Here is a 27,343-nt window from a genome sequence, read left to right as displayed (position 1 = left end):
GATTTGCAGATTAAATATATCAATAATAAGATACCAAAAAAAAAGTGAATTCTGATGCTGGTCAGAGTGCAATATAAAATGATTGGTCATTTATGCATAAATTTATGTCTGATCAAAATATGACTGCTGCTCCTTGCAGTAGGGTTGAAAATGGGCAGGATACAAAACATTGAAATTAGGATATCAAGAAAGACTTCTATCCACTTCTAGTTAGCATGCACATTCAGATATGGACACACTATAAGGAATATAACACACACACACACACATGAAGGTGAACTGAAGCCATCCCTATACCCATATTCCAGGATGTCAGTGAAATTCAGATACAAATACAGATATTTTTTATATTTTATCTGCCTGAAACTAATATAAGCTCAAATTAGGAAAGTGGTTTGATGGATTTGGTAAGTTCATTATATTCTCATGAACAAATTTCAGTTAATTTTCATTATTACTATTTGTGCAATTTGTGCTATCAGCAACTCATCTAAGATTTACCTCCGATACACTAATAACTATTTTCATATTCACCCATGCATGCAAGTTAGAAGTTTAGTGTCGAAATCAGATTATTACTTTATGATATGGATGATTAAAGTTCAAATAAACAAACATGAAATTTATTTATACTGACCTTTCTCAGACCTCATATTGGCAGAGGCATGATGCGTCTTGGCCATTATTAGCTCCACATGAGTCAGATTAAACAAAATATCTTCTAATGCCAACAATGGTTAAGCTCTCAGGGAAGATGATAAATTACTCAATTCCAAGATTACATAACTGGAAATTATCCTCCTATGGCAGCAATGATTAACTCCTGCATGTAAAGGTGTCTGCCAACAACTATTATATGACATTAAATAACAATATACTGCCTTGAGATGCAAGACTCCATAATAAGCATTCACAGCAGGCTAACAAACTTCATTGAGGTGAATCAAGTCTCTTCCAACCAGAAATCCTACTTGAAAAAGAATAAACAGTACCATAAGATCTAGTTGGGCAGCATGACCACACAAACGAAAGAAAAGTAGATGGCTTCCGATTGTGGCCATATTCCCTCTAAAGCATGACCATAGACATCTTCTTTTAAAAGTGACAGGAAAGGGATCAACACAGATGAATTAAATAGGAGGGAATTGCAAGGCAGAGGTTATTTCTTTAACCAAATACATATCTGAGAGTACTACACCTGAGAATCTGAAATACAACAATGTTCTTGTTTCAAATTCCATTCGGATCTTGCTTCTGCTTCATGAAGTCCAACAAGAGCAAGTCCAAGGGGAAGGAATCAAAGGGTAATTGAAGATGGCGTGTTCCTTTGGCTTCATACTATGAGGAAAGGATGATCCAAGTATCTGCTTCAAATTTCCCAGGATTGTAATTGTCCAATCACAAATGCTGAAGAATGATGTTTGTATAGTGCTGATATGACATCATTAATTGCTTTTGTCTTTCTCGATCTGTTCTCTGTCTGAAATACCCATCTCCTTCATTTGTTGTTCAACAGACACCAGACCAGTCTGTGCTAGAAATCTGTGAAGAAAAAATCACAAAAAAGATTAGTCAGTTCTTCAAAAATTAAGTTTCCATCAAAAGTCTCATGGCTAAGGAGAATTTCTAAAGCAATATTCAGTTATATATTTTAATAGATTTTATAAACAGAAAGGGTGCTAATATCCAAGCACTCTATGAATTAAGATGATCAAAATTCATTCATCCAAAACATTCATTTAGTTTCTTTCTATTATCTTGCTAGGTGAACAATCATCACAGACAAGATATGTAGATCCTTATGAAAATATACTGGGTAGAGCTAGAAAACATTGCATTAAAAAACAAAGTACAAAATATTGTTATAACTTATATGTTACATCCAGCATGCATGATGGCAAACATGTTTCTCTTACCAGCACCACTCTTATATATGGATCACATATAGATAATGGTTCAAGCTTTCATAATGATGCCTATTGGAAATTCTATGTTCTATTCCTATAATAACTGTAAGCAAATGAAAATAATCAAATAGCAAAAACTATTCACTTATAGGAGTGTTGGGTGGAAGATAGAGCCAAGCTTAATAGTTGGCATTCAATAGCCCAAAGACAATTGATAACTATTGAAAGATGGTGAACCTACGCCAATTGGAGAACTCATTTTTAGTATAAAAACAAAAAAGAAGTGGAAAATGGTGGCAGTGAGTGAGGAATGAAAATTCCAGGGAAAAAATTGATGCCTTGCAACTTGGAAGACCAAGGTTTGACATAGAAACGGCCTAGTTTCTAGCAGGGGTAAGGTAACATATATCAGCCCTCCTCAAACCCCATATCTGCAGGAACCTCATGTGTTGGATCGGCAGTCAAGTTTAATGCAAAGAAGCTGTGCTTTCAAGGTTGCTGGTGCCACAAGTTGACATATACAAGTAGGACAATTTATCAAGGATAACATCATGTTGATTAATTCTGGAACTCTTAACATTGATGTCATCATACACCAATCACCATCACATTATACAGGATGAAAATGACTCACAAACAATAGTAAAAAACTGCAGGCCAAATAATGTACAGACAAGATGTTGCACCATGCAGCTTAACAGCAACTTCAGTAGGCATTCTATAAGTGTAGCAATAGATAGTAAGTAACTAAGTATCCAGTAATCACTCGTGTAGAAACGGTTATGATAACCCAAAATAAACAAAATCAATAGCAAAATTCAGAAACCAGAGAGACTGAGAACTACCTGTTTAGGAGTAGAAAAAGAACTGCCCCTATGGTAACAAGCAAAAGAACGTGGCCAACAATAATGAAATCACTTGATGAAAATGCTAGAGCAAGCATGGAAGTAAGACATAATCCAAGCAACAAAAATGTAACCTTCAGCACAAACCATGTTTGATCCTGTACCAAAAGGAAATTGGGACCAGATTATTAGAACCTTACAGGATTCTCAAAGATTTTCCGAAAATTTAAAAACTTAAAATAACATAAGATGAACACATTTAAACAAAAAAGGCTGATCTAGCCTCAGAACGCACATTTACACCAGAAGCCAATGCACCCAGCAGCACAGCATTTGCTGAAGACATGTCAGAAGTGGGTCTCTCCATATTGAGGTCCTATTGGATGAGCTGAAAAAGAAAGTATGGAATCAAATACACCAAATTTTAATCTTAATCTGCCAGTCTACCCACAATTTTAAATAGTGCCAAATGAGCATACAGTGCTTAAATATGTCCAAGAAAATTTGGGATGACTAAAAAGCAAACCTGGTATGTTTTCAAATTATGCATCACTTGGCATTCATTGCCATATAAAAATCACCAATAAATCAACTGAAAACAAAGAAACTGAAACACAAACTATAGGGATAGCTCTATGGAAATAATATCAAGGCCTTACTCTCAAGCTAACATGCATACATTTATTATGTTCGTTACTCGGTTTATATTTTATGTGTAAAATACAGATAGTATATTTGCCCATTATATATCCATTGTTTGGCCATTTTGAACACCAAGCCTTTACAATTGATCTAGTTGCCTCTATGGAAATAGTATCGAGGTCTTACAGTGGAGCTGACATGCATCAATTTATTATGTCGGTCACTATGCAAGACAGATGGTATATTTGCCAATATCAAATCCATGTTTTGGCCATTACGAACACCAAGCCTTTACAACTGATCTAATGGTTGTTGTTCCTTTCGCAAGTCTTGCATGATCAAATGGGTTTAATCTCAAAGCCCTCGATTTTTTGGTGGATTAATCGACTTGGCTGTTATCAGTGTTGTCAAAGATGCTAGGCACTAAGACACACCAATGTTCCAATACGCCCGAGGTCGCATGTCAATATAAAAATTATAATAAATATAATCACGAGAAAGACAATAAGCAAAAGATTCATATAGCCAATCTCAAATAGTTGAGACTTAAGATTTTGTTATTGTTGTTGTTGTTGTTGTAAGGAGAAAGATAATAATTAAAACAAAAATTAGATAATTCATGAGTTTCATATCATTTCATATACAAAATATCACTACTAAAACATCGAATTGCATTAATTTAACAATCATTGTACGGAGAACCAGATAACATAGGAAGTTGGAGGAGGTCGGCTGCCGAAGCCCCTACACAGAGAAAGAGAGGAGAGGAGGCCGGCTGCTGTGGCAGAGAGGGAAAGGAGAAAAACAGAGATACGGAGGGCAATGTGTTGCTGGAGAAGAAAGAAGAAGTTGGGTGGTGGCGGCGGCGACTAGCGATGGGAGAAAGGAAGAGAAGAGAGAGGGGGAATGATGGGAAAGGGAGCAGAGAGAGAGATACCACCGGAAGGGAGGATGCCGATCGCCCACAGGGAGGATACCCAATCGTCGACAGGGAGAAGAGGCGGTCGTCGCTCGCCGGTGGGTATTCCTCCAAAGAAGCGGTCGCGGGGGCACTCGCCGCGATGAGGTGATGGGGGAGGCCGGAAATTTAGGTTTAGTTTTCGATTTAGACTTGATTCCATCGAATAATGTGGCTCGAGTCAATTTTTATTTGATCAAATCACATCAAGTGGCTCGAACATTTCTCGAGCTGTGATTCGATCCAATCCTAACAAAGTAGCTATCTATGGCCAACGGCCGCAGAGCTGCCATCGCATGATAAGCTAATTATTAGATCTCCTTAAAATTCTGATCCTATATATTTCAAAAATTATATTAAAATCACTGAAACATCTAACTTCGTTTACTTTAACATCATTAGTTTTATTAGTGAACGCACGAAAATAATAAATAAAAAAATTATTTCAATGTCCTAGTAATGATTTTGGTGGTAGCGAATAGCGATGCCACCAGGGATTGTGGGTGATTATTATTGATAAAGAGAGAGAGTAACAACGAGAGATGAGATAATGATCGAAGAGGAAGAGAACAATTTAGATGTTAATACAACCCAACATCTTCATCCATGCTAACTCAAATGCATAGCGACATCGTCTTTTTTCGAATCGCGGTTAATATCAATGTAAGTGTAGAGCGATATCATTCTACATATGCATCGGTATCAGTGCTATTTTGTATTTACGTCGGCGTCAATACATTTGTCGAGCGATCTTTCATTGTTCTTCGTTTGTATCGACGTCGATGCAGTTGTCGAGCGACACCAATATAGGTGCAAAGCATCATCATCCTCTTCCTTCTCTCCTTTTTTGACTCACATTTAGTCATATCTCTTTCTCCACATTCATAATAGTTATTCGTCGATTCAATAGCGAGTTGTCATCTACCATTATCAAAAATATAATTAAGATGTTAAAATTATTATTTTTACTTATTATTTTTATATTTTCATTGATAAAATCAATAACTTTATGATAAATAAAATTAGATATTTTATTTTATAATTATATATAGAGATCTTAATAATTATATATAGAGAATTTAATATAAATTTTTGAATTATATGGATCGAAACGACGTCAATCCACAGAGCTACGGAGCTCTGCGATCGGTCTGGCCGCCTTCTGTTAAGCCATACCTTTTCTGCTTTCCTTTCTCAGATGGCAGCCTTCTCGTATCATCAGTACCATCCTCTCCTCCTAGACTCTGATTACCTCCCACGTAGCCCTAAGCGATGTTGCCTCTAGCTTCGCGTCCCATAGCCTACCCACTGCCATGACCAAACGCTTCCGGAGCAGCAGCCAAGACATGCCCAGAATTGCCCTTTATGAGGCCTCCCGGATGAACTCTTCTTCAGTCATGGTTGATCCCCGTGGAGGACGAGGGGTGGCCCCAACACCACGGCGCTCCATGGAGAAGAAGCGAAAGAAACGAGATCTCACGACAGCCCTTAGAACCTCAACTGTCTTGGATTGCTCGTCTAATGTTTCCTGTCATCAGGGCGCAGAGAGAAACGTCAGGAAACGGAACAAACACGCGGAAGAGAAGAAGAAGAAGAAGAAGAAGGACGACGAAGCCGATAATGGCGAGGGAAGAGGATACATTCATGTGAGAGCAAGAAGAGGTGAGGCCACAGACAGCCACAGTCGGGCAGAGAGGGTATACTACTGACTACTCTTCCACATTCATCATCTGCAACATAAACGCTTCGTTGTTACGATACATCGTGTGTTGTGGATTCAGGTGAGAAGGGAGAGAATCCGCGAGAGGATGGACCTTTTACGAGGCCTTGTTCCTGGCTGTGACAAGGTAATGCTGATTCCTTCGTCATTGTTTGCTCTAATTGTTGATTGGAATTCTCCGGGATGATGATCACAGAACACAGGGAAGGCTGTCATGCTGGACGAGATAATAAACTACGTGCAGTTCTTGCAGAACCAAGTAGAGGTAGGTGAAACATAAACTGGTTTCTTCTCTGACCATGAATTCAAGCTGCTGAGGACTCCATGGAAACTTGTGGTGGTGGTGCATGCACAGTTTCTCTCCATGAAGCTCGCTTCCATGAATCCCATATTCTACGACTTGGAACGGTTTGAATCATCAGCACTCCAGACGAGTCCATTTCACCAGGCAGCTCCTGAAGGGGCAAGCAGAAGCTACACCGTGAAGGAAGCTTCAACACCTCTTTTACTGCATGACCAAGGGCCAATATCCCTACCTCAGGTTTGTTTCTGGTTAAGTAGATGCCCCCATCATCTATGTCGAGAAACAGTGCAGAGTATTTGAGTGACTTGGCTCAGATTTAGATACACTTCTTTCTTTCATCCATATCAGGAACATGGCAGTGTTGTGGTGCAAGTGGCTGACAGAAGACAAGAACTTCTCCATCAGGTTGTCTTCAATAACGTGTGCTCTTTCCAGTAGAGTCGAGCAAATAAAAGGACCTTACGAGTCGTGATCAATGCAATGTTTTGTGGTAGAATGAACAGCCATTGCTGGCATGTTTTCCTGGTGCTTTATGTATTACAATCCTCTATTGAATCCTCTCAGTTTTCTTCCTTCTTTGGTATGACCTAAAAATTGTTTACTTAATCTCCATAAGCAAAAGAAATAAATAATAATAATAATAATAATAATAATAATAATATTTTTACTATTGAAGTTCAAATCGAAATTAATTAAAAATTGATTCATAGTAATTATCTAGGTAGTTACCATATTCTAGATAGTTATAGACATGTTTTAAGAAGTGACCCATGATATAGATGTTATATAGTAGTTTATATACTTAACTAATCATGGATGACATTACATAGTGAGATAGATATCACTAGATCCTATAAATATGATCATAATTTATGAAGCAATATAAGAAATATACATTTGAGAATATATTGTAAGTGTTCTATATCTTTGCTCCTTCATCCCAACAAAATTGAATCAACAATCAAATCGATTTGACAGTTCATCAAAGTCAAATTAGAACCACCCAACCACTTGGAATCAAAACTAGAATCAGAATCGATAATTTCGATTAGAATCAATCAAATTAAAAATAAATAAATAGTGATTGATGATTTTATTTTAGATATTTGTTTTTTTATGTTATTACATGGAAACACATACACTTTTCAAAGTGAAACTTAGTATCAAAATATCGAAATAAAATTATTTTTTAACTACTTAAAAATTTTAATTAAAAATTAAAATAAAGAAACTATTATTTCAGTTCCCGGTTCGGGAACCGGACCGAAATTGCCCGGATCTGATTTGAATGAACCGGGATCTGGAACTGAAACCTCCGTTTCCGGAACCGGGGTCATGCCCACTGAAACCTAATCGATGGAGAACCGATAAATAACGGTCGATTGCAGGGCGTCACATTGTCTATGTCGGTTTGCGTAATGGCCGTTACGTGCCCGTTATATAATGGGGGTTTCGAAATCTTGCTTCGCTCGTCTCTCTATGGGGTGTCGTCTGGGCTCCGGCGGCAAACGTCCGCCTTCGGAGCGACCGGTAACGCCGCGCCCATTGCCTGCGTCCACGTGGCCAGAGACTATCCTTGTAGCTTTCCGATTCTCTGAGGTGATTAGGGCCTCGGAAACGGTAGCTTCGTCGGACTACAGCACTCGGAGTCAGGCGGCCGCCGTTAGGGGTAGGGTTTCCAAGAGCAGCAGTCTCTGCATAGTCTGCGGATTGTTCGTGCGATAGTGGGGGTGTTGATCGGATGGGGATGGTTGGAAATTGTGGTCGTTTAGTTGGTTGCCTCCTTCTGATGATTATTCGCTGTCATTGATTGCAATGGAGGATTGATACGTGGATAAGTAAATCAAGAACTTATCTCGGTCGTTTCTGATGGATTAGGAATCAAATTAGAGGCATTTGTTCCAAGAATGACTGGATCTTGCAGTGCAGAAGTGCAGGTTCGCTGTAACTTTGTTTTGTTTGTTTTCATGCTTCCTGGGATTAAAGTTTCTAGCTATAATTTCTTGGATTTCTGCATGAATTATTAACCTTTTGTTGTCATGATTGCCATAAGAATTGCAATTTTCAGGGAACTTGATAATGCCTGGCAGGGGATAAAATTTGCCGAAATGGGGGAAATTAGATTGTCACTGGACTCAGACTCATTGCATATGTTTGCTGAATCATCTTCTTACAGATTGAGTTATCGAGACCCATGACAATTTGCTGGTTTATTCAAAGTCAAATATATCAAGATTGTTATTATTTCCTTGCTTTATCAGGAGGGAGAACTGTTTTTAACAGTTTGCATATGTTTCTCTTGATCATCTTTATAGGTAGCTGCAAACCAATGATTCGAACTAAACATATCTGGATAAGCTTTTATATTGCTGAATTCCACTCGTTTTACACGAAAGTTGATTGGTTTCCAAATTATTTTGAATTTGTGTAGGGGTTTCTTAATTTAGACAAATGCAATATCATTTAATGTTTGAGACAGGTTGGTCTGGACAGGGTGCATGCAAGGTCTAAATTTGTCTATGAAATGCCTATACATGATCTAAACCAGGTCTGAACTGCATTACTGGATCTACATTCTCAGACAGTATATACCCAATGCCTATGAATATTTGGTTACTTTATGGAGCAGTAACTGCATTATAAAAGGGCAACTTAAGAAAATAAACTTTGTTAGACATCTAAGTTTCCTAAATCCTCATCTTTTTCTGCATGTACACTCTCCTCCAAATCTGTTAATGAAATTTGCTACCTGAAATATCAATTTGGAATACCCTTCGAAGATAACCTTACTTTGCATAGGTGCTTTGTTTTTAAGAAATTGTGACTGTGTCTGAACTGTCCTTTGTCTTTTAAAATGACATTCAATACCATAGATGTAGCCGACATATAAGCAAGACAAGGAAAAAAACATTTGTAGCTTGGATTTAAGTAAACCAGATTAACTAAGCAAGTCTTTGTAAATGCTATGTTGGGGTGGCAGATATTCATTAGAGGCACACATATGGTAGAAAGCCTACTAAAGTTTCTAACTAAAACATGGATGGGGTTCTTGACTAGTTATACTTAGCATAGAAACACTAAATGAACATATATATAAACTTGCATATATGGAAGGAAAACAATTAGGGTTGTTATCGGGTTTTAACTAAGGACTCAAATTCATTATTAGGTTTATCTTTCTAAGATCCAATATCTGAACCATATTATCATGCTATGTAGACAAGTTTAGCAGATACTGGCTATTATGGACATACTTGGCATAATTCAACTATAGAACTTTTCATTTGTTCAGGGAAGGCTTCCTTCTTATCCGATATATGTAGACAAGTTTAGCAGATACCGGCCATGATGGCTGTACTTGGCGTAATTCAATGGAACTTTAATTTGGTTAGGGAAGGCTTCCTTCTTATCGAGTTCAATTTTTTCTTCCTTGTAGGTAGTTAATTGTATATTCACATATAAAGGGGAAGTGTTAAGAGTTATCATTACAGGCTATATTTTGAAGTAAAAGTTTAGGTGGTAGAGACATAACTAATGCAAATATTGTTTGAGGTATTATGCTTCAGCTAAAGCTAGCTATTATGCTTCTTTTATTTTGTGTGAAGTATATGGTTATCCTAGTTCTTCATTAGATCTGGATCTTCATGTAGCTTTATTTTTCGTAAACCAGTTTCCAGATTCTCATCTTCTATACATTTGTTTGATGCAGTTTTATGATCCCTGAACCCCTTTTTTTTAATCTTCATTAAAATCTGGTGCATATCTATAGGTCGTAAAAGAATGCCAAACAGGTAAAATTTAGACCAAACAATATATTAGAACAATAAAAATGATCTGGAAGCAGGAACTTGAATTAGTGAACCAGAAAGGGAAGAAAAAAATCAAGCGAATTGGCACCAAGTACACTGCACCTATGGTTTATAACATCATGTTGATCTGGTCTAGTGATTGGGATCATAGTTCCATTTTTCTTTTTCCCAGGAGCTTGATAAGTGAAGAGACATAACATATTGAAGACAACATTCGAGGAAAAAAAAACTTCAATTCGGCGATTAAGCAGGGCAAGGATTCATTCTATCTGCATCTGCCTCTGCTTCTGTAAAGGAGGTTCATGACATATTTGGTGCTAGATGTGTCTGTGTGCAGCTCCACTGCTTCCAGTGAACACCAGATGTTGTCCCGAACATATATTAGTGTCAAGAAAGGAGAAAGCTGCTGGCCTCGACAAGTAATCTCCACCTGATTTAGTCGACATTAATGCATTAGAGTGAAGCAAGGATGATAAGGAAAGCTGAACAGTCTTATGCTAACTTCAGGTAAGTAAAGTAAATACACAGAGCACCTTGGTTTCACATACAGAAGTTCCTTGATGAAACCTTGTATTATTTTGACTTTAAATTGGGCTTAAATATAGGTTTGTGCTATGTTTAATCTGCATTGTTATTGTATCATATCATGCAATTTGGTTCTATTAAGAATCAAATCAGAAACATTTTTTTTTGTAAAGGCTTCTCATTTTGGTCTTATTATGATATGACATCAATGTTATCATTTCATTTTACGGCCTGGCTTTTGTCATTTCCCTTAATTAGCAAAATTAACAGAGTGTAATTAACCCATGGGCAGAGTATCCAGATATGCTATTGGTCTGTCTACCTCTTGATGAAGAAACCTCTTATGCATGTAAAATTTATAACCCCTCCTCCACTAAGCTTTCCCATTTTCTTCTTTGTTTTCTTTCTTGCTAGTCTCTGTTACCCTATCTCAAATGCTTTGTAGATTTGGCTGTTGTCTCACAGTAGAAAGTGGTTGGTGGTGGAGGTCACAGCTAGAGATCACTGGAGGAGGTGCTGCGGTCAATATAGAGGTCAGTTGCCACCAGCTCCAGTGTCATGTTTCCCTAATTCCTTTTCATTTAAGTTTCTTTCCTTGGTAGATATTGGTTTCACGTTCCAATTTCACCTCATTTCATTCTCTTTCTCATCTATAAATGATTATAATCATATTGCAAATAATAATATTTTGCATGCATGACAGCTCGAGCATAGCACATCGAAATTAGACAACACCTTCGACTAAATCTTAGTTTATGACGCCATGACAGGGTAAGCTGATGACATCTCTGCCCATTACCCGTAGTAGCCCACTATCCCCTCCACGGCTACGTGGACCTCAACACTCTCCCTTTCATGGCCAACTAAAGCAACCACATCATGATGATAGCTGCCCAATTCCACCACTAACTTCTGCTTCCCTTCACATCCATCACTAGGAATTCAACCCCACAGCCCTAATCCCATCCTTCACTGCCTTCAATCCTAAACTATCAAGTTATGGGATTCGATATTGATAAGTGCTGCCACATAGCAAACGCAGACCATGGCAGTGAGTGAGACAAAGGAAGGGGAGACACGATCCCATAGGCACGCCAAGGAATCAGGCAAGTATTCCCCCACCACCAAACCCTGCTCATGTGATCTCATGCACGTCTCTCCCACGTCGCCTTGCCCGTCCATGGACGCCAAAACAAGTCAATATTCTCACGCATCCACAGAGCGGAGGAGGGAGTGCAGACACTTTCCCTTTCTTGGCCACAACTCATCATGGTTGGGAAGTGGTCCCTTCTCTTTCTCTGTGTCTTGATGCATTCCTCTCCTCCTACCGAGAGCCATTCTACTGTGGATACAAATTCCATGGACGCTCCTTTTCGCCTTTGCATGCCTTTTGTGCCTTGCCATTCAGCAACTTGACAAGTCGGAACACAGTGCATGCATCGTTTCAGATCTTGACTTTGTATGCATACCTCTTCGAAACATGAAAGTCCACTTACTCCTTTTAATCCGAGTTTTTTCATGCATATATACTCGTTAAAAGGCATGAGTATTAGGGTTTTAGGGAGTAGTGGGTCTGGAGAAAAAGAAACTTTGTCCCCTTTTCATTTTATCATGGTTTTTTTTAATAGATGGACTTAATTCCATTACAAAGTCAAATGGCAAATAGATATATCCCTTATCTTTTTCTAGGAATATTATATATATTTCCTCAAATTTTAACACTCAACAACAAACTGTCTTGGACTGCATGTATATATTTTTTGTCATTTGGTGATAAATTATTATAAACTAGTTTTTAATTCTGAACCCTATATTTTTTTTCAGGAGTTTAACTAATCATTATAACAATACAATTTAATTAATTAATTAATTAATTAATATTTTAGGATGTTCCCATTTTATAAAAAGATCAGATGTGTCAAAAAAATTGATTTAAACCATCTGATTTTTCCAAGACTTTATAATACCCTTATTTTATGAATCAAATTTAATTATAATTATGGATATTTGAATAGTATTAATATCATCAATTAAAATTTTCTTCTCTATCCTTCAATCGGTTGCCCAGTAGAATACTAGGAAGGGGAGAACATGAAGGAAGGGGAGAAAGAGAGGATGGATGACAAAGAAAATTCAAAAGAAAGAAAAGAAAATGAGAGAAACGAGGCAAAAAAAAATAAAAAAAAATTATAATATACTATTAAATTCATAATTGACTGATTGATTTACTAAAATGAAACTTAGACATCAACTCTGATAACTATGCCTTATACCATATATATATATATATATATATATATTCAAAAGATAAGTGATGAATTTAGGTTCTTATAATAATGTATCAAAGTCTTTATCAATTAAATTGTAGGCATTTGTATCAGAGTCTTTATCAATTAGGTTAGCCAACGCATGCATCTTTCATATGTTAGCTTAAGGAAACTACGTATCATTATGGTACAAATGGTACTACTCAAGTCAGACCAGTACATATGTTAGACACGTTATAGTGCTGGCAAGGACCACTAAAGAGTACATGCATGGCATGAAGCACGTTGAGGCCAAAGAAATGATGACTGGGGGGGCATAAGGTTTCATTTCTTTTTGTTCAACTTTCACATGTAACAAGGCTAACAAATTAAATCCGTATAAATAGTAGCTGAAGCATACAAATCTTCCAACTTACTCAAATGCAAATATAACTTATCAGTGAAAGAATAGTGCAAACAATTACGAGTTAGTTTCTTCTTTCATGTTCATAGTGCTATGCTATAACCATCTTCCACAAATGATAATTCATGATCTTTATCAACACATCTTTTCTTTTTTAGAGTTATAAGATGCATTGGAATTACAAGTTCCTAAAACTCCGAGAATATGTTTATCTTTTGTTAGAATCTAAGTAATGACCTAACTATAACATGTTTGATGATGAGCTCAATTCGTATGATTGCATTTTTTTTTTTGAAACAGATATGTTCGCTTTTTTATTTTTCTTTCCATTGGCTCATTTATTTATTTGTTCATTTTTGGTAGAGAGGATACATTTATATGCTCTATATGTGTGTGTATATATATGTTTTAGTATATAGCATATCTATCATGAACTATTATATAGTAAACACTCTTGCTAAGAGAAAATTTAGATCTTATGCCAATAAAATCCTTCATCATCATATGTTGCCAGCACACTTGTAACCAAGTCAATGAGTTCCAAACTATGATCCAAAAACCCTACAATCTATTTCTGGACACACTGAAACTTATATTGCTTTCATCCAAAGTGGTTTATTTCTTTTTCTTTCTGGTTAAGCCAATGCAAGCCTATCATGATCATATGATAAGCAAAACAAAGACATATATATGAACAATATGCATCCAAAATGAGGTACACAAGTAATTATAGGAAGAAGGTAAGTGGTGAAGAGATGTAAAGCACCTGTGAGTCATCCTCCAACCCAAGCTTACTAGCCAAGTACCTCATCAACAGCCTAATTGTCATCCTTCCATCCCTACAAAATGAATCCTCTTTATAGGTAGGAGAAGAAGTATTTAAATTCCAATCATGACATTCCCTGTCCCAGAAGAGAAAAAGAGCAGGAAGATGATGGAAAGAGAAGAGGAAAAGAAAGTACTTGATCCTCAAGTAGCTCTTGGGTATCTGAGGCAGGAAAGGCTCCTTTACCCTGCAAATGAAAGAGAAAAAGGTGAACACCCAGGATCACAACCTACATAAATCCACCATCTTATTCCAGTGATGCATGTGTTTTCCCTACTTGCATCAATAGATAGTGGACTAGAAGCTCATGACAAGAGAAGCACTTGGAAACTGATGAAAGCATGAACAAAGAAAGGGATGATATGCACACTGCTAATAGTTCCCTCCAACTCACTGGTCTTGTGCTGCTTGGAGAACGAGCCACATGCCCGTCTGCGGCCGACGTGGCTGGCTCACCACCCTCATCTCCCCGTCGAGCCGCAGCGGCGAGCTGAACCTAGCCGACGGGCACACGAACTGGCCCCGGCTGCTGCTCGACGGGGTGAATGTTCTCGCCGTGGAGCTTGGGCTTGGATACTCCGGCCATTGGTGGCAGTACCCTCCCATGATCGCAGGGAACAGCGGCGGCGCCAAGGCCGGAGGTGGCTCGGAGGGTCTGCGGCAGAACAAGTGGAACTCCGGCGGATCGCCCTTGTTCCTACCGTTGCTACTTGACGGATCCAGCACCGGCGAAGGATCTTGTAGTTTGGGATAGTTGGAGCGACGGCCGCCTCCGATGCTCAGTTGGAGCCATCCCCCGCGGCCGTCGTCGCCATCGACCTTGGAGGCTTCTTTTCCGATCTTGTCCCCCTCTTCGTGTCCGTCGCTGGTTCCAGTGGCCTTGTCAGCCATCAGACCCGATGCTTGTTCATGATCCCGTCGACTGTCGTCGAAGTAGGCGCTACCGTAGCCATCGCAGTGGGTTGGCCGGAGGAGGTTCATCGCCGGGGCCATAGTCTCATATTGATGATAGTGGTCAACCAACCTTGGAATCCTTTGGTGATGAAAGTGTTAAGATGCAAGTCATAGAAGAAGCTAGGGTTAGCATACACCAAAAGCGTATGACAAATGATAATTAAGCCATGGAGGAAGGTGAAGCATAGAAATATAGAAAGAATACCTACCTGATCCTCTTCTGTTTCTCTACAAATTCCTTGAAGTTTGTAACTTAGCTAAGGAAATGAATTCTGTAGAGAGAGAGAGAGAGAGAGAATTCACTAACAATCTACTAGAGGATCACAGAGGGAGGAGAGCCTTGAGATCTCACTTTCCATTGATTCCTTGTGCCTGAGAAACGAAGAGAGAGAGAGAGAGAGATGACTTGTGGTTGATGTGTTAGAATTCTCACCTCTTTCAACTGAGGCCACAGAGAAGAGGCAGGGTAGTAATATCTGACCATCCATTGATTCCTTGTGCTGCACATAGATAGATAGATAGATAGAGAGAGAGACAGAGAGGTTAATATACATATATATTTTATATCATGGTGTGCATCTAAAAAGTCCATTCAGTTGGGTCATGCACAAGTAAGTACTTTGTTTAAATAGACAATCGTATACACATTTAGAATGTCTGCATGTCATTATTTATATACCTCTTGGAGATCATACTCGGTGTGATTCCCAATACTAATAGGAGAGAGAGAAGCATGCCTGCTTTGCTGCGTACCATCCTGCTGTGTCCACATAGATTGAGTATAAGCATTGACCAACTTATATATACATATATATATATACATATATACATATATACATATGTATATATATATATATACATATTTATATATATGATATATGATATATGATACATGATCATCATCAGGTTCCAGATATGAGAAATAGTGTTGTTATGTCCTTGGAAAATATAATGAGAAGACGAATGAGCTGTTATGATCTATATGACTAAATAATTCCCACATTCATTCAACATGCACTGCACGTTAAAACGTTGGCACACTCTTTAGCGATGATCTAATTAATCATCACAATACTGGAGTTTCAATTTATATCCATTGCCTTGAACTATTTTTTTTATCTATCACCATAAATGAGATGTCATGCCACCCACTAACAACATCGTTATGATGTTGTTGTCTATTACAAGTACGTACTCGGCAACAAGCACTTCAATGATCACCAACTCTTCATACCACACATATCAATGGTCACGGATGTCACTGTGTTTCTGTGTAGAGAGAGAGAGAGAGAGAGAGAGAGAGAGAGAGAGAGGGAGGATTTGCAGTTTGATGTGGACAACTAAGGTAGCGTTGTCTTCTTAAAGAATGATGGATGGTTTCGAGCGTCGCCCAAGAAATAGTGTGCTGGCAAAGGAAATTTAGAGAGACAAAGTGGAGGATTTGCGTGGAGGAAGGAATGATGAGTGTGAATCCGTGCCTGATGAGTTGGTGTCCAGACTCGGGAGTGTCCCTTTACTCATCGGTCACAGAGGAGATGCCTCTGCAGCAGAGACATGGTGGGCCTCCCAACCATCGTCCCTTGCTTTGTAGTAAGCTTTGGATACGCCATGCCATGCACACACCTAAGCAGATGACTTCTCTCTTTCAGGAAATGTTTTTTTATGCAGTAGTAGTGCATGGAGATTGAGATCAACGAGGCGATCGAATCGATCACCGAGTGGTTTCATAGAACTGGAGTTGTTGCTGTTCTTGACGGCCCTTCAACTCAAACGTGCATGCAATGGGTTCTTATTAGTACGTGATTACATGTAAAGTTAAGGAGATGATCGATAGTTCCTTAAGTCTCTTATACTTAGAAACCGTCAATTATTATCATTATTATTTCTTCAATTTTTGGCCATCAAGATAAAGTAGCCGGAAGAGAAAAGAGGTACATGGCTGTGGCTTCTCTCCTCCATAGAAGGTTTGTATGTTAGGAGTGTATCAGCACGAGTGCCAATGCTGCTGCTATCGATATGTGCCTGCAGGTAGAGAGGACGAAGGAACGTGGGGTTTCATTAAACTCTTGTGGCCATATAGTGGATTAGTACTGCATTGCTAACTGGATCACACACATCCTTCCTAAGCATGCAGTATATTGTACCATGCATATCGATGTTCCACAAGTGCACAATAACTCGATAATACGTGAATTAACAAAGTAGAAGAGAGAGAGAGAGAGAGAGAGAGAGAGAGAGAGAGAGAGAGAGAGAGAGAGAGAGAGTTGGCTGATGTGTTCTTTTGAAGGTGTCAGTGGCTCCATCAATCAGACATCAACTTGAGCCACTGCACACAATCCATTGACCGAGCTTTGTATCCACATTGTCCAGTGGAAAGCGAGGTCCAAAAGAGAGAGAGAGGTTGTAGGAGGAGGAAAAGAGAGGATCCTTTTCCTCCTGTTTCTTCTGCACCACCGCCACGAGCAGCAGCAGCTTATGATTAAAAAGCTGAGGATGCCAATTCACGCGACACTCTCGCCTTGGGTTTTTGGGATCCCTTTGGCAGAGGGCATCTGCTGCTGCCAAAGCCACCAAAGCCACCAAAGCCAACGCTGCAGCCAAGGGATCAGTGATGGGACTTGACCTGCTTGGCTTCTTCTCCCTCCTCTCCTGCATGGCTCCTCTTCCTTTGCCCCTTTTGGTCCTCATGCAACTTGGAACTCCACACACCGAAGCCAGCATTTGTAAGACTGATAGATAGATAGATAGATGAATTGACATATATATATATACTCATTACTAATTCCATTCTCATGCCACGATCTACAGCTACGTAGCTAGGTCGACATCATGACTCATTATTGCCAAAAGATATGCTTGCAGTGTCCCCCATTCCAGGAAAGCTCACTGTTCGCAGGCGAGCAGGAAATGCTACTGATCTCACCAACCCTATTGGCTTTAGCAAGTACGTACTGCTCTCTGCATGCAGCGCATGACTGCATGCATGGGTGCAGCCACTAGTTTTTAGCGCTTTGCAGCTCATTGCCGTAAGTTCCTTTGGACCTGACAAGTGTATATGCTGCATGATTCCTGCATCTTTGAATCGAAGTTGGCTTGGATGTTCAAAAGCTGTACATACACATTCTAACCATTAGTTAAAACTCTCGTATACGATACAACTAACACAAGTAGGATTACCATCAGATCATCCATATATGATAAAGTGATAGAAAAAGATTCAAACAAACATCTTGGAATCAAAACATGGGATGCATCCTAGCTTTCAATGCATGTCTCCGAGTTGTCTAATCTTCAAACACTGCTGCTGGGGGGTGGGGGGGCATCGTAGTTTACATGATCATGCATATTCTTTAACATTATTTATAACAACGTTGGAATGTACACATGCAGTGCATGCCAACAAGAAGAAAAGATTCACGTCCTCTTTTCCCCCCTCTCGATGCTTTTGGGTGTCAGCAGTTTGCATGTGGCATCCCACATGATAGCCCACACTGATCCATCCTATCAAGAAGGAACAAAAAAGAATGACATGATAAGATGTTTGAGGTCACAGAGCTGATACTGTGGGCCACAGGCAACAGCCATGCCATCTTCCTCCTTCTGATGCATCTCACGCACCTCCAACCACTGACTATTTTAGTGGCCTTCCTCTGCTTCTCCATATATTCTCTGAAGTGCTTGTTGTTTTCTTCCTTCCCCTCCCCCCCCCCCACCTTGTTGTTTCTGCCTGACCACCCTGTCCACCTGGCATTCTGACAAGTTGGTGATAAGTTGGAGATGCCAAACCAGCAAAAGAGTACATGCATGCCTCTTCTGAGTGCTCTCTCTCTCTCTCTCTCTCTCTCTCTCTTATTGTTTTTATTCTTCTTTCCTTCTCTATTTTTTTTTTCTCTCTGTTGCAGTCTCATGTTATATGCAAGTGTTTTTGGGCAAGCAGGCTTGTGCATCTGACCTATCCTCAGAAGCTCTCATAGCTTGGCAATGTCATCCAGGAAAGCCTTATTGCAGAGAGATACCCTTGTCACTAGTCACTTTTCTCATATCTTATCACAGATAAACCATTGAGGAAATCCAAGTTAAGAAATCTTATATACTTTTTTTCTGAAAAAAATCTTAAATTTATTTACCTTAAAAATTACTGTTCTTGGACTCAATAAGAGGTCACAATCAATCCACCTTCTCAAGTTAGACCAGATTTCACTTAATACTGACTCTTCTTGTTCTCCTTTTAAGAAGAAAAAAACGTATTATTATTGTCCTTGTTTATCAATGCTGGTTTGATGGACAAGTTGTGAGATGAAAGTGATACATCACTTAACGCGATAGTACCGAGGACTAGGAAGCTTTCAAGACTCATATCTATGAGATTCTAACACTATTCATTACAGAAAAGCTATTCATTCCCCCTCACCTATCAAGCCAAAAGTGAGAGCATCTACTTGCAGCTCCTACAGATTACAATCTTGTTTCACCAGCATAAGGTTTACATATGCCAGTTTGAGAAATGTAGCTCCCTTGTCTAATTCAATATCTGAAGAGGATTACTCACACTGTTATAATGTCTCCAACCTAAGTAAATCCTATGTCATCAGGACAGAAAATTTAGGAGAAAAAGAACAATATGGTCACATGCCAAACACCGGCGGGCATTATTATAACATTAACGATGAAACTAAGCTGATGGGCCTAGCAAATCTAAGATATGTTGAGGAGCTTCATCTATGGTGGATAAATGATTTCCCGGCTCCGGTTTGATAGTTTAATGACTATCAAAATGTACAGTGGCACAATAAACTTACTGCAAAACTACAGCTTTTATAAGATAATGTTACAAAAGAGCCTGCCATATATGCACAAAAGGAATACTATTCCCTTGCCCTTTACCTCCCAAGAATCATGCCAAGGAGACATTATCCACCCTGTTCTCTCCTCTGTTTAGACATTGCCTTATCGTTCATGGTTGCCTTATGCTACTATTGAACTCCCTTTATATGTTCACCCCTTATGTTACTACCATGATGATATAGCAGAACTTTCAAAGTGCTTTTGAAACAAGTCAAAAATCAGAGGTGTTTTCTATAACTACCTTAAAATCAATTCTCCAGTTGTGTGACTGTAACAGCCTAGCTTGGAACAGTGTACTATTATACATATGTATACATACACATGGAGAAACATATACATATATATATGTTTCTTTTTATTTGTGTATGTACATACTACTTTTTTATGGCCAGTTAAAAAGAGTCCTGATCAAGTTGGGATGTTAGAACAAGAACAATCTTACTTGCAGATAGAGCTTGTAGAACAACAGGAGGTGACATTGAAGTGGCATAGAGATACCCTATGGGCCTCAACTACATGCAATCTTGAACCAAAAGAAGGCATTGAATATGTATATGCAAACTAATTCAATTTCTTTTATAAGATACTTAAATTCTGCCAATATTGGTTTGATGCTGGGAAAGCATGGAGTGCAGCATGACAAAGACAATGGTAATTGGACAAGAAGCAAAGAAATAGAAATTCATCATTGTCAAACCTTGTATTTCTTGCAGATACGCATGTTCCCGGAAGTTTGCAAAAGCTTCCCTTGCGTGCTATACATCTGCTCGACAAATAACAAGTATCCTTTTCAGGCGGAGGCTCTCCCTCAGCAATTTCCTTCGCCTCTCCCAACTGTGATTGGCCCGAAATCAAATACAAGATAGAGGACAACACCATGCAATTTAGGATGAACTTGTGAAGACAGTATGAAACTTACTGTTGTGTTGGAAAAATCTGGACTGTTGCACCAGATCCTTGTGTTGGAAAATCAAGGAATCCAAAAGGCAATTTTCCTCCCTGTTTAGGAGCATGAAGAATTGAGACACAGTGAATAAGAACCCATAGGACAATCTGAACACATATTTGGAAATGCATAACTCATATTAATGTGGTAATACCGACTTTAATTTGTACAGACCTTCCCAACTAGAGCAGAATTCATTGCACAGTTCATCACATATCCTGTGCCAAACGTAATAGCTACTTGCTTTCGGATGGATCATGAAACCAACTCTCACATACCAAATATGAGTTTCTCTCCATATGAACAAGATTAAAAAGAGAAGAATATCACAGTGACCTACTGAGGCATCTTGTTGGCTTCATTTAAGTAATGTGCAACAATAATGATCAAAGTATGACCCTTATATTTGATAATTCAAGTCTCAAATAAGTAGCTAATTGTTTCAGCTTCCGATAGAAAGACCAAAGTAGTCTCATACCAAATAAGAGATTCTCAACATATGAACAAGATTAAAATGAGAAGAATATCACAGTGACTCACCGAAGCACCTTGTTGTTGTCATTTAAGTAGTGTGCAACCATAATGATCAAAGTATGACCCTTATATTTGATAATTCAAGTCTCAAATAAGTAGCTAATTGTTTCAGCTTCCATAGAAAGACCAAAGTAGTCTCATACCAACTAAGAGTTTCTCTACATATGAACAAGATTAAAATGAGAAGAATATCACAGTGACTTACTGAGGCATCTTGTTGTTGTCGTTGAAGTACTGTGTAACCACAATGATAAAAGTATGGCCCTTATATTTGATAATTCAAGTCTCAAATAAGTAGCTACTTGTTTCGCCTTCTGATAGAAAGACCAAACTAGTCTCATACCAAATAAGAGTTTCTCTACATATGAGCAAGATTAAAAAGAGAAGAATATCACAGTGACTTACTGAAGCATCTTGTTGTTGTCATTTAAGTAATGTGCAACCATAATGATCAAAGTATGACCTTTATATTTGATAATTCAAGTCTCAAATAAGCAGCTAATTGTTTCAGCTTCCGATAGAAAGAACAAAGTGGTCTCATACCAAATAAGAGTTACTCTACATATGAACAAGATTAAAATGAGAGGAATATCACAGTGACTTACTGAAGCATCTTGTTGTTGTCATTTTAAGTAAAATGAAACCACAACGATCAAAGTATGACCCTTATATTCGATAATTCCAGTCTCAAATAAGTAGCTACTTGTTTCGGCTTCCCATAGAAAGACCAAAGCAGTATCATACCAAATAAGAGTTTCTCTACATATGAACAAGATAAAAATGAGAAGAATATCACAGTGACTCACTGAAGCATCTTATTGTTGTCATTTAAGTAGTGTGCAACCATAATGATCAAAGCATGACCTTTATATTTGATAATTCAAGTCTCAAATAAGCAGCTAATTGTTTCAGCTTCCGATAGAAAGACCAAAGTAGTCTCATACCAAATATGAGTTTCTCTACATATGAACAAGATTAAAATGAGAAGAATATCACAGTGACTTACTGAAGCATCTTGTTGTTGTCATTTTAAGTAATGTGCAACCACAATGATCAAAGTATGACCCTTATATTCGATAATAAGTAGCTACTTGCTTTGGCTTCCAATAGAAAGACCAAAGTAGCTAATTTGTTTCTCTGTAGAAGTTACTACTATCGAAATATTTCAGTATTTCAATTCATTTTGTTCTGAAACTCCTTTAGGGAAGCAAAAATGGGATTCGTCCAAATAAAAAGGATCAAAATTGTACTTTTATTCACTGTTTAAACTGGTGAAAGGCAGTGTTTTGGATCAGACTCACCATCCTCGAGTGTCTCTACCAATTTAGGGGGGACATTCTTGTTTCCTTTCCTTCCCACTGTCGAACAGGGAAAAATGTTTTTGGGTACTGTTGTAGATCACTACAAAATTGAAACAGAAAAGAAAGCCTGAATTAATCATCAAGGTTGTGTCGACAACGATTTGATTCACCACAAAAAGAAGTCCACCGGTCACAGGGATGCGCATTCGAGAATCAAAACGCAGTCTTTCCCCACACAAACCGCATACGATGAGGAAAAGGCTACATGTAATCGGTTCGAATCAAGAAACAAAATCGAAATTCATCCGAATGGATCGGAGACGAAGTCGGCGGGAGGAAAAATCTTCGAGGATCAAGAACCCTAATTCCACATCAAGAAGCCGAATTCCCGACGACGGATCGATGAAGCAACTCGTCAAAGACGTGGACGAACCTGCAGGTCGCCGGATTTTGGATGAGCATCCGGAAAAGACCCCCGCAGCCAGCCGAAGAGGGTCGCGAGGGCGGTCCGGTCCGGTACGGCGCGGCGGCGTCACTGTGACGTGTAGGACTGTGGGTGATCGAATACATGAATGATTAGGGCTTCTTTTGTTAATTGTAATTCTTAAGGGGTTTTATGAGAAAAAAAAATCAAATATCTTTTGGTCCGCCATTTTGCGGTTTAATCCTTTTTCTTATTTAATGCTTTTTACATAAAGGTCCTTGCAATTTTTAAATATATTATTCTTTTCCTCGAGCAAATTTTACTAAGACCACTCTACAAAATACATTTCATTAGATTCATTCAAAAAAGCTCATTTTAACTATTATTAATTAACCATGTTTAATAAGTTTTTTTTATTTTAAACAAAAAATATAACCCTGAAAATATCCTTATTATTTTTAAGTGTTTCAAAATATTTTATATGCATTTTTTGGATTTTCCAAGAATATATATTTTAACTTTCTTTTACATGAATAATTATATAATAAATTAATTTTGGAGTGACACACACACACACACACACACACACACACTATATATATATATATATATATATATAATTATATTTTATATTTCTTTTGCACCTTAATTTTAAGGTTGTTTACTATTTTGTATGGTTAAGGCACTATTATTATTATTATTATTACAATAATGTAAAATAATTACATCAAAGAAACAACTAAACAACATCTAACATCTCACTTCTTTGAGTATTTCAAATAAATAAATAAATAAATTTATATATATAATTAATAATATATTTTAAATATATTATTCAAGCATCAAATTTCCAACTTATCAAAAGATGAAACCCACTAATAAATGGAGAAGTACAAAAACCTAAAAACATGATTGCTGATTACTCCAACTTATTTGTAGCAGTAGCAGAAATCTGCTTCCGTCTGTGCTTGATGCAGTTGAACTCCTCCTTACAGCATAGTCTTCTGCAAGGGTGAACACATGCGATTGCATGGCTGCATGCATTAGCGCAGTGCAATACATCAGGAAGATGAAACCCTTGTCTTTGTATCAGTTGCGAACTCACGAGCTGCTACCGGAGAAGACTCTGAGGTCTAGCGTGAGGGATGAGAGCCACTCAGACTAGCCAAGGAGACTGCCTGTGTAACCAACCCACTGAGAGTTTTTAGGGCACTGAAACCTGAACCGAGAGGGCATATGGCGCAGGCAAGTCATCCTTGGCTTGCCAGAGAGACTCTTCGTCTCCATGCAAGCCCTTTCTTCCTTCCTCGCTGCTGCCGAGGAAGCTACTCAACCTTCACATGGATTTATAGATAGCCCACCATGTTGCCTGCTATTGCCGTCCATCTGTAAAGCTTTGGCCATCTGCCGAACATGGAATATGTTGTCGTGGTATCTTATGATATCGTGTATCTTTTAATGCAGAGAATCGATCGGTGGTGGTGGAAAGAGAGCCGCTTCTGTGTCGATCATGCAGAACGAGGAAAGATGCCATGCATCGATTTCGGTAAAAGGAGAGGTTTGTGAGATTAGCAATGGGGACTTTTGCTTCACGTCCTATTGCTCATTCCTAATGCATCACATCCTTCTCTTCATACGAAAGAAAGGAAGAGAGAAAAAAGCAAAATGTTCGATCGACCATCTCCACCACCAAACAAAGTTTTGATTCTTCCCAAGTGGGTGTTTGACTTTCATTTTTGATATATCCATTCACTTTATCGACAATGCGATCTTAACATGCACAATGCCTCGCATGCATAAAGAGAAGATAGATAGAGAGAGAGAGAGAGAGAGAAGAGGACATGAAGATGAGCAGTACTCATATACACAATGCATAAAATGTTCTGCTATCCCTGTGGTTCCATCGAATCAAAGGCTACCGAGATGTGTAGATCAATGGAGATATGGCGAAGAGTTTTCCTTTTCCGACGCTATCTTCTTATCTACGGGAATCCTTTCTGCACCACAAAGCCTGGCATTTGGATTGCGCGTAGGAGTTTCGTGATCCTTAGGAGAATATATTCTGGAGGGCAGCAGCTGAAGTAAAGGCAGCAAGCAATAGGAGGCATGAGATCCAAGTAAGGATATGGTCGAGACACACATATATGTATATGTGGCAAGCAGAATCCAAGCTATTCCATGGCCACGCTATAAATGGCTGCCATGGGCAAGCAGTGCAGGTCTGAGCAAGTAGCCAAGGAGGAGAGGTGTGGAAGAGAGGTCTTGCATGGAGATGAGAGTCTGTCTTTGGTAGCCAAGGATGACTTGCCTGTGTCCTCATGGAGGTCCTGGTGGCTGCATGAGGGTTTCAGAAGCTCCATGTGGGTCACTGGGCAGTCTCCTTGGCTAATCAGAGGGACTCTTGTCCCCCATGCTGGACCACTATCTCTTCCCCATTTGCAGGACTTTGGAAGGATACTGAAGATTAGTGTGGGAAGGAAGAAGGGTGAAAGATCAATTTTCGTGGAATCCATGAGATGTAATCAATTTTAGTGGAATCCATGGAAGAAGAAGGGTCAAAGATCAGCTTTGACTCACAGGCTTTATCCAAATGAGTCTTTCCATGTCCATTCATTTCTAAGCTAAGAATGCTTTCAGCGATGATTTGTTTGACTCTAGATTGCGTCTATTTCCATACAAGAAATATGAAGACTCTCTCTCTCTCTCTCTCTCTCTCTCTCTCTCTCTCTCTCTCTCTCTCTCTTCCTTTGTTATATGTTAGTTGATACTGCAAAAAGGAATAAAAAAGCTTACAAAGATAGAGAAAAATAAAGAGGAAAGGAAAAAGTCTAAAAGAGATGGCCAAAATGTATAAAACTACAGAGAGGAAACAATTTCTTGATCTCGACAAACCTATAAATTTCTATCTCAAGTGTCATTATACGATCTTTATTGACGAGCAAGTCATAAAGAGAGGTTAATTGATCTGCTGGAAATTCTGATGCCGTAGAGTTGAGCTGAACTAAGTTAATTAATGAATTAAGTAGTTTTAGTGTTTGTAAGGTTTGAGTGTTGAATCACTGAAGATAAAGAATTAAGGGGTTTTTTTTTTCCCTTATTTTTTAATAAATAAATTTGTATGATTTCCTTGAAAATACTTCTCTTTTTTAGATTTTCTTTGAATTATGCCCCTCATTGTTAGTTATTTCATTTGGTATCCTTATTTTTCTCTAATACTCTAAATGTCCATCATCATCATCCACCACTCACCACTTCTACCTCACTATTGCCGCTCTGCTCTATCGCGAGATCTTGCCTCCTTCATCATGTTCTTTCAGAGGTTGTTAAGGCTCTCGAGTGTGCTCTCACCCTTGTCCATTGCTACTATTGCAAAGGCCCTTGTCCAACATTGTTGTGGTGCTCTCGCCCATTGACTTTGCTCTCACCCTCATGTATCACTCTCGCCTTCATCTATCACGAGGCCTCACCCTCCTTGACGCATCTATCATCGACTTTCATTAGCTCCTATCTATCTACTTTGACAAAGACGATGGAAAATCACCATCAATCTTCCCCATCACCAATATCGACCCATCCTAATTTGGATTTAGAGCTACACTATCATCGTCTAATCCCATGCTCGAGCCTCTACTGATCGTGCCCATGCTCTCGCCTCTCTTGCTCTCGACAACAACTACAATAAGAAGATAAGCATCGAGGAGAACAATGTGACCTAAACAATATAACAGTAATGATGGATGATAGTCTTAGTAACGGACGAAGGCAATGGTATGTTCAAGGCCTCAGTGGCCTTCGTGAGAAAAGTGATCATAAGAGGCAAAGGCAATCATGACGGGATGAAAACAATGGACAATGAGAAATGATAAGGGGCATTGAGGGTATAAGAGAAAAATAAAGACACAAGATGAAAAAATTGGAAATGAGAATATCATTAACAAAAGCCCAAAAGTGAGATTTTTTTTTGAGAAAAATCATCCAATAATTTTCTATATGAATTAGCTTATTTCAATCATATTTAAAAGAAAAAAAATCATATTTAAAAGGAATAAATTATCAAGAATGCTTTAGATATAATAAGAATCAGCAACATAAATGAGGCAATCACGCATTCCATTTCTCGTTACAGATATGGA

The 27,343-nt window shown here is 38.6% G+C and overlaps 3 protein-coding genes and 1 long non-coding RNA gene across 10 annotated transcripts; 1 reads left to right on the top strand and 3 right to left on the bottom strand.

Moving 5' to 3' along the window:
• Nucleotides 1-1,102: 1,102 nt before the first annotated feature.
• LOC135642654 (uncharacterized) lies at nucleotides 1,103-4,491 on the bottom strand. The gene is made up of 4 exons (XM_065158960.1): nucleotides 4,332-4,491; nucleotides 3,048-3,140; nucleotides 2,753-2,910; nucleotides 1,103-1,542 (listed from the first exon to the last, which is right to left on the bottom strand). The coding sequence occupies exons 2-4, from the start codon at nucleotides 3,117-3,119 to the stop codon at nucleotides 1,446-1,448; spliced, it is 327 nt and encodes a 108-aa protein (XP_065015032.1). The 5' UTR covers nucleotides 3,120-3,140; nucleotides 4,332-4,491; the 3' UTR covers nucleotides 1,103-1,445.
• A 1,174-nt stretch (nucleotides 4,492-5,665) lies between these two features.
• LOC135642950 (basic helix-loop-helix protein 80-like) lies at nucleotides 5,666-6,814 on the top strand. Its single transcript, XM_065159430.1, has 5 exons — nucleotides 5,666-6,049; nucleotides 6,134-6,199; nucleotides 6,269-6,337; nucleotides 6,383-6,613; nucleotides 6,725-6,814. Exons 1-5 carry the CDS (start codon nucleotides 5,666-5,668, stop codon nucleotides 6,812-6,814), a joined length of 840 nt encoding a protein of 279 aa, XP_065015502.1.
• A 3,392-nt stretch (nucleotides 6,815-10,206) lies between these two features.
• On the bottom strand, nucleotides 10,207-15,664 carry LOC103974938 (protein LAX PANICLE 2-like). Of its 3 annotated transcripts, XM_065158278.1 has the most exons (6): nucleotides 15,594-15,658; nucleotides 15,370-15,432; nucleotides 14,601-15,239; nucleotides 14,343-14,393; nucleotides 14,147-14,219; nucleotides 10,207-10,615 (listed from the first exon to the last, which is right to left on the bottom strand). In XM_065158278.1, exons 3-6 carry the CDS (start codon nucleotides 15,197-15,199, stop codon nucleotides 10,451-10,453), a joined length of 888 nt encoding a protein of 295 aa, XP_065014350.1. In that variant the 5' UTR covers nucleotides 15,200-15,239; nucleotides 15,370-15,432; nucleotides 15,594-15,658; the 3' UTR covers nucleotides 10,207-10,450. The 3 variants fall into 3 exon arrangements, with proteins under 3 accessions (XP_065014350.1, XP_065014351.1, XP_065014348.1); XM_065158279.1 differs by lacking the exon at nucleotides 15,370-15,432 and having other exon boundaries at nucleotides 15,594-15,664; XM_065158276.1 differs by lacking the exon at nucleotides 15,594-15,658 and having other exon boundaries at nucleotides 15,370-15,585.
• Nucleotides 15,665-17,890: 2,226 nt separating this feature from the next.
• Nucleotides 17,891-23,366, bottom strand: LOC135642417 (uncharacterized). Of its 5 annotated transcripts, XR_010497968.1 has the most exons (5): nucleotides 23,220-23,366; nucleotides 22,787-22,886; nucleotides 20,925-22,244; nucleotides 20,703-20,839; nucleotides 17,891-18,268 (listed from the first exon to the last, which is right to left on the bottom strand). It is a non-coding gene; the product is annotated as an uncharacterized LOC135642417 (long non-coding RNA). The 5 variants fall into 5 exon arrangements; XR_010497967.1 differs by having other exon boundaries at nucleotides 20,925-22,886; XR_010497971.1 differs by having other exon boundaries at nucleotides 17,891-18,229; nucleotides 20,925-22,886.
• Nucleotides 23,367-27,343: the final 3,977 nt, after the last annotated feature.

Source organism: Musa acuminata, chromosome BXJ3-7, assembly GCF_036884655.1.
Source record: "Musa acuminata AAA Group cultivar baxijiao chromosome BXJ3-7, Cavendish_Baxijiao_AAA, whole genome shotgun sequence".
Taxonomy (NCBI): Eukaryota; Viridiplantae; Streptophyta; class Magnoliopsida; order Zingiberales; family Musaceae; genus Musa; species Musa acuminata.
Note: the sequence above shows the minus strand (reverse complement) of the source record. Positions and strands in the feature narration are given on the sequence as shown.

Coding starts and splice junctions, on each gene's coding strand:
- LOC135642654 (XM_065158960.1), bottom strand. CDS start 3,119: ATGGAGAGACCCACTTCTGACATGTCTTCAGCAAATGCTGTGCTGCTG. Junction 2,911..3,047: donor CATTGGCTTCTGGTGTAAAT/GTGCGTTCTGAG, acceptor CTTTTGGTACAG/GATCAAACATGGTTTGTGCT. Junction 1,543..2,752: donor CTTTTTCTACTCCTAAACAG/GTAGTTCTCAGT, acceptor TTTTCTTCACAG/ATTTCTAGCACAGACTGGTC.
- LOC135642950 (XM_065159430.1), top strand. CDS start 5,666: ATGACCAAACGCTTCCGGAGCAGCAGCCAAGACATGCCCAGAATTGCC. Junction 6,200..6,268: donor TTGTTCCTGGCTGTGACAAG/GTAATGCTGATT, acceptor TGATGATCACAG/AACACAGGGAAGGCTGTCAT. Junction 6,338..6,382: donor TCTTGCAGAACCAAGTAGAG/GTAGGTGAAACA, acceptor CATGAATTCAAG/CTGCTGAGGACTCCATGGAA.
- LOC103974938 (XM_065158279.1), bottom strand. CDS start 15,199: ATGGCCCCGGCGATGAACCTCCTCCGGCCAACCCACTGCGATGGCTAC. Junction 14,394..14,600: donor CTCCAAGCAGCACAAGACCA/GTGAGTTGGAGG, acceptor TTTCATTTGCAG/GGTAAAGGAGCCTTTCCTGC. Junction 10,616..14,146: donor GGTTGGAGGATGACTCACAG/GTGCTTTACATC, acceptor CGACTAAATCAG/GTGGAGATTACTTGTCGAGG.